At 46.3% G+C, this 6,725-nt stretch overlaps 2 protein-coding genes across 2 annotated transcripts in view; one reads left to right on the top strand and one right to left on the bottom strand.

Moving 5' to 3' along the window:
* Positions 1-232: 232 nt before the first annotated feature.
* Positions 233-946, top strand: LOC109861057. The gene has a single exon (XM_020440541.1). It carries the CDS (start codon positions 233-235, stop codon positions 944-946), a length of 714 nt encoding a protein of 237 aa, XP_020296130.1.
* Positions 947-2,660: 1,714 nt separating this feature from the next.
* LOC109861055 overlaps positions 2,661-6,725 on the bottom strand; it is an 8,288-nt gene continuing 4,223 nt past the window's right edge. The window contains exon 5 of the mRNA XM_020440540.1: positions 2,661-2,791. Within this exon, the coding sequence (XP_020296129.1) occupies positions 2,661-2,791 (131 nt within the window). The remainder of the gene's footprint in view (positions 2,792-6,725) is intronic.

Genomic DNA, 6,725 nt, shown 5'->3' with positions numbered 1-6,725 from the left:
GAGGTGGCCGCCAAGCTGGCCGGCTCGGGCCGCCTTCGTGTGGGCTGGTCCAGCGCGCGAATGGCACTCCTGCCGGGCCGCAAACTCCAGTGCTTCAGATGCCTGGAATTTGGCCATGTCCGGCAGGCGTGCAGAAACGAGGTGGACCGCAGCGGTACTTGTGCCCCTCCCAAAGGGAGCAACGGCGCCGTACGGAGGACGGCGGACCATGGCGAGGCCATGGAAATAGAACATGGACCGGGTTCTACAAATTAATGTGAACCATAGCGGTCCAGCGCAGGCCCTGGCACTCCAGGTTCTGCGGAAAGAGAGGGCAGGAGTCCTGGCCATTGCGGAGCCACATAGAGTCCCGGACTCCCCGGCTTGGGCCGGGGACTTGGACAACAGGGCGGCAGTTACGTGGTTCACCCGTCCGGGCAACCGACCCATGCGCGGAGTCCTCGAAAGAGGCCACGGATTTGTGGCGGTTCGTTGGGGGCGGGTAGCTCTTTTTGCCTGCTATTTCCCACCGAGCATGTACGCGGTCGACTTCCGCGAGGGGCTAGGGGCCTTCGCGGACAGCATCCGATGGGTGGGAGGAGATTCGGTGCTGGTACTTGGCGACTTTAATGCCAAGTCCAGTACCTGGGGTTGTCCTCGCACAGATAGAAGAAGCCACGAGGTCGATAGGTGGGCGGTCGAGCTTGGCCTGTACGTTTTAAACGCGGGTCGGGCTCCGACATGTGTGCGCCCCCAGGGGACGTCCATTGTCGACCTCTCCTGGGGCTCCGCGAGTGTCTTGCCGCTGGTGCGAGGATGGCGAGTGCTCGCTAGGAGCGAGTCCCTCTCCGACTACCGCTACATCACCTTCGGGGTGGCCGGTGGTCGGGGGGGGAGGGGCTCCGAGAGCTCGACCGGCAATGTTCCCTCGCTGGAAGATCAAAGAGTAGGACCTCAACCGGTTTGAGGCCGCAGTGGTTGGGGCGGTATGGGGAAACCCCATGGCCCCGGACTGGGACGCTGAAAGGGAGGCGGCGTGGCTCACCCGAACTGCCATCGACGCGTGCGACACGTCAATGCCGAGGGTTCGCGGCACAGTAGATCGCAAGTCCACCTACTGGTGGAGCGAGGAAATCGCGGACTTGCGGCGAAGGTGCGTTATGCACCGCCGCGAGTACACTCGAGCGCGTGTGCGGCTTCACCACCGACCTGGTGCAGTAGAGATGCTCCGCATAAGGCTTCGGGAGGCGCAGCGAGAACTGCGGAAGGCGATTGCCGCTGCGAAAAAGTTCACGTGGGAAGAGCTGACCGCAACCCTGGACAAGGACCCTTGGGGCATGCCCTATAAGATCGTTCTGTCCAGGCTGCGGTCAGCGGGACCCCCCACCACCGAAATGATGGAGGTCGAGGAGGTGATACGCGCGATGGAGGGTTTGTTTCCCACTCGCGACGGGGGTCCCTCGGGAGTGGATGGCCGAATCCCGTGGAGAGAAGGCTACGCCGTCACGGCGGACGAACTAAAGTCCGTCGTGCGCAAGATGGCGGGGCGAAAAACCGCACCGGGACTGGATGGTCTTATGTGCCCGGTGTGGGCACGAGTTGCGGCGTTAGCACCGGATCGCCTGATCCGGTGTTTTAACAAGTGCCTTAAAGAGGGAGCCTTCCCCGGTGTTTGGCGCCAGGCCAAACTGATCTTGATACCCAAGCCGGTACAGGCTGGAGCGGCACCGTCGTACAGTCCCATCTGCTTGCTTGCAAAACTGGGCAAGCTATTCGAGCGGGTAGTAGCCCGCCGAATTGAAGAGAGCCTGGAGAGGCGAGGTGGCCTATCGCCGGAGCAGTTTGGATTCCGTCCCAGACTATCCATGGTGGACGCTATACAGCGTTTCCAAGGCGTCGCGGAGGGATTTACGCGGAAGAGTGGACAGTGCGTGGCAATCAGTCTTGACGTGCGCAACGCATTCAATACCCTCTCGTGGGGGGCCATTCAAAGGGCCGCACGGTGATGGGGCTTCCCCGTGTATCTGTGCGCGGTGCTGGACAGTTACTTGTCCAACAGGTTTGTCCGGTTCCGTGCGCAGACGGGAAGGTTAGGTCCCACAGGGTAACCTGTGGGGTTCCGCAGGGCTCTGTCCTGGGGCCGTTACTCTGGAACGTGGGTTACGATGCGGTCCTCCGCATCCCCCTCCCGCCGGGGTGCTCGTTGGTGTGCAACGCGGACGACACCTTGGTGTTGGCCGGCGGGCGCAACGAGCGGGAGATGCTACGGCGCGTCACCGGTCAACGTTTTGTCATAAACAGATGCTCATACAGTGTTGCGGACTGATTGGTCACAGTATTGCTAAAGCAGATCTGCTTGCTATCGACCATCTATTTGTTATCAATTTCACTAACATATATGGAATCATTTTGGCCGCAATAATCTCATGTATGTGCCAACAGAGTTGTTGCGTTTTTCGTCTCTATGTGCTAACAGTTTTGGCAACACCAAAGCATGTTTCCGTACTGTAGCGTTTCTGCACACAGTTTCTGTTGCCAAGGTCTGCGCAGTCAGAAATTGTTTGCTGGGTAGTTAAAGGTCTCTATCTACTCTCTTTCTCGCTCTTCTCCTGCCGGTCACGTAGAGTGTGTTGCTCTCTTTACGCTGAAAATAAGTTACAAAATAGCCGCCGAGCGGCATATTACAATACGCAAAAATACAAACTCAAACCCAAAGTAAGCGCATTCGCCTGCGCTACGCAATCTAATGAGCTGCTCTCCCTCAAATAGTGGGGAAACGCGAGCCCATCGCCTCCTGTGCCGGAAATGCATCCTTGTGACAAACACAAAAAGTGTCACATCACAATATATATGTATATATCTTAGTTTAAAAATAATTATCAGGTATTAGAAAATATATTAAAATCATTTCCATAAAAATTAGAGTTTACAAATATGATGTAGATAGGAATATTGTTTGTAAAGCAAGAGAAGACAATGTCTTTTTCCACACTTATTATTTTTTTATAAACATACAAATATTTCTTAATCATATCGATAATTAAGTGCTGCGAGTCATATAAATTTAGTATCTCTTTACTTTCTGAGAATATTAATGTAATAAAATTGATATTTTTATAACTCATGCTGATAAAAAAATATAGTAGGTAATAGTGCACGTAAGATGCTCAGTAATGTTACGTCCTGAGCCTATGGTTACGGTCGGGCATTAGTGGTAGTACGCAACAGACGCACTGACACATTCAAGCGAACGTGAAGTCTATCCCGGCACACTGACACAAAGAAGGAAGTCAGGAATGCGCGGGTCAAGCGAGACAGTTCGGCAACGCAGACAGGGCAACGGGGTTACCCGATTTTCTCTGTCTAACGTATTCTCACTCGTCGGTTCCTTTTTAAGTCTAAGACGCGAGTCTCAATTACCAAGGACGGAATCACGCGATTTAACGAGAAATAAACGGGTTGTTAATTGAGTGTGGTTTACTAGTAGTAGTTTGTTAGTTAGACGAGATCCATAAGAGTTAAATTAATTAAAGCCGAATTTTGTTATGAAAATATTAACATAATTGTTTATTCAAATAGATTGTTAAAACAATAATAATAACTGAAGGAAAACATAAGTAGACTCCGCATGAATTTGCTTCAATTTGGCACGTACAGTTCAGGTACGACGATTCGTGTTTTATATCGATTATTATTAAAAAGATCTCCGCGTATCGTTACAAGCGTGTTGGATGTCGAGGAAGGTCGGGTGGTCAAAATGAAGTTCAGAACACGAACTTGTATTCTTATCTTTTATTTCTCCGATTACAACTCCTTCTGTATCTTACACGGCTGTATCTCACTGCGGTAAACTCTCCGGCTTGCGGAGCCACACAGTGAGCTAGCAGTCTAATCACGGTCTCCCCTCTGCTTCATCCGCGCGATCGATTTATAGTAGATCGATCGCGTTGATTTAGCAGGCCCACCGGTCCTAGCAACGGCCGTGCTAGTTACCGGTGCCGGTGTCGACACATGCTGCGTTGCACTTCGGACAATGCGGCGATGTGTCGCACCCGGTGGCAGCCAGCAGTTCTTCCTAGAACTGCTTCCTTTCTGCAACCTGCCCAGGTCATTGAGCAATGACAGTGATGTCTCATCACATTGCTCAATGGCCTCACCTTTCTTAACCTTTTCTTTACAAAAATTGGCGCACAACAAGCGGCGGAATGGTTTGTTGTAGTGACATCGAGATTATTGAGCTGGATTGAAGTTAATAGAGAATCTTAAGTCCGGAGTGGTTTTACGAGAAATCATTTCTTGTCAAAATACACTGACACTAGTTAGTTAGGAGTCGTCGGTCGGATCCGTCTCCGCAAGAGATCGTAAAATGAGAGGGTCTATTGTTCGGAAGATTCTATTTTAACATAGGCGCTGTTCATTTGACTATGAGTAGCAAATCGAGATAATTAATTAAGAGTAAATCACTATCATTGAATTGTTGTTTGGATAAATGTTCACGATTGTTATTACGGTACTCGAAATCATTACATTACGTTGTGTATCAAGAATTAGAATTGGTTGTAAAAATTGATGATCTTGACTGCTGCTCATATTGAAATGCAAAAGGTGTATGAGTCTGTATTAGTGAGACTTACAATGTACTCGGTGATATACTTTGGTGATAGCGATGCTGGAAATTGGCAGAGTTGCTCGATGATTGGTCGTAGTTGTTTCGCTTGGATTCGCGCTGCTCGGGGATGATCGCAAGGGAAGTCGGTGGCACTCTCAGCAAGTTCGACGAATGAAAAGTTTGCGAAATTTCTTTGATGCAAACTGATTGACCGATTGATTGTTAATCACTGACTCTATCGCGAAAAGCTATACTCTGAAGATCGAACTGTGTTGGAAAACTGCGTACTGATTAATGAATGCAAGAATGAAAGAATGAATGCCAGAATGAATGAATGCTCGATCGAGCATCCAGGGCTTTTATACCTGCGGGTTGATCTCCCCTTCTCTATCGTCTTTTCTCGAAATTTCGCCCCTTCGTTCGTTGACCGCCGAAGCAAAGACCTTTTCCCCTTTCGTTCGATTCTCCGGATCGATAGGATCATCGTGCGTTTAGATCTCGCTTATCGGTATGCGGCCTATCTTATTTATGTGCGAGTCGCAACTCTAGCCCCTTGATTTTCGATTTCCTTTCCAGAGTCGCGAGAGCCGCTGCGTCATGCCCAAAATTTCCGAGCGCGTAGCTTGCGTACAGAGAGTCTTTGTTCATCGCATTCCTTTCTGAGGGGCAATAACTTTTGCTCATCTATACCGGTTAGATTTTGTTTATAATATGACGTCCGGGTAGGTTTGTTTATAACATGGCACCCAGTTCGGACTTGTCTATCTTATCTCGGTTGGCCCTCGTTTCTCTTTCCAGGAATTCGTTACAAGAATTATTTCCTAGAATTATCGTTAGACTTAATAATTATATTCCGTTGCAAAATGAAAGAGCCCGTGAAGTCCAGGACGTAACAGTAATATGTGCACGTTTTTTTCTTGTTCTACTTCAGACTTTATATAATATGTAATATCACACACTCATATCAATATGTTCCAAATACATAAGTACAGTCTTTCTTTGGCAGCTTAATGCAACAGTATAAAAATAATGTTATCCTACAATCATAGACTTTACGTTCGATATTTTAACTAAAAATTATTCTCTGTTTATCTGTATACAATGTACACATAAAACAAATAAATTTGCACTTTGTATCACAAAATACATTTCTATTTTACTATCACAATGTATGTCTTAAAAATAATAAAACTCTACGTAAAAAAAAAAACCTATGAATTTTTTTTATATTAGCGTTTGTTAAAAACAACAAATTATATGTATTTTTTCTTAAAAACTAATATCAATATAGAAAACTATTTAATTTGTGTAACTTTGGTGGAAGTTTGAGATGTCTTCTTCTGTTATCATCACAAAAGATAAGGTATACCTTGTTAACAGAGATCATACTGCACAAATCAAATTAGTTTTGCTGTTTCACACTTTTCTGGTCATAGTTCTTCTGCCCATCATTGTAGTACTACTTTTGACGTTGAAATGATGTGGTTAGTATTTCTGTGGTAATGCTGAAAAAAAATATTTGATTGTAGTAATGCATTTAAAGCTTTGCCTTAAAATTATCATATATAAAGGCAAAATGTCCGGTAATAATCGCATCACCGCTTGTAGGCTAATAAAAGAGATTATACTGAATAGAAAAGTTCTGTACAACTTTGCAAGATTCGCAATAATTACCGAGATGTTCATAAATAATAATCCGCGAATGAGCATGCATCCACGAGCAAAATAAGAGCTCAGTGTTTCGCGCGGTCACGTTGTTACGCCCATGACAACAGAATAAGACAAGTATAACAAAATATATTTTACTATATATGAATTCTTCTAATTCCGTTGTCATGGGAATGACAATTCTAAGCGCGCGAAACGCTAGGCTGTTTCACGTACATAGATGCACACTTATTCGTGGATTGTTATTAATTAACATCTTGGTAATTATTGCGGGACTTGCAAAGTAATAAAAGACTTTTTGACTCAATATAATACCTTTTACCTACCCACAAACGATTACGATACTGCTATTACCCCTAATATATATGTGTATGTATATATATATATACATATATTGTATATATTAAGTAAAACAACATACTCAAGAGTACATATTTTCGGGCGTGTTCCGTTTGACCACAGTACGATT

The sequence above is a fragment of the Pseudomyrmex gracilis genome, unplaced genomic scaffold, assembly GCF_002006095.1.
Source record: "Pseudomyrmex gracilis isolate BER0280 unplaced genomic scaffold, ASM200609v1 scaffold_553, whole genome shotgun sequence".
Classification (NCBI taxonomy): domain Eukaryota; kingdom Metazoa; phylum Arthropoda; class Insecta; order Hymenoptera; family Formicidae; genus Pseudomyrmex; species Pseudomyrmex gracilis.
Note: the sequence above shows the minus strand (reverse complement) of the source record. Positions and strands in the feature narration are given on the sequence as shown.

Bases quoted from the DNA above. Each gene is read 5' to 3' on its own strand.
- LOC109861057 (XM_020440541.1), top strand. From the start codon at position 233: ATGGACCGGGTTCTACAAATTAATGTGAACCATAGCGGTCCAGCGCAG.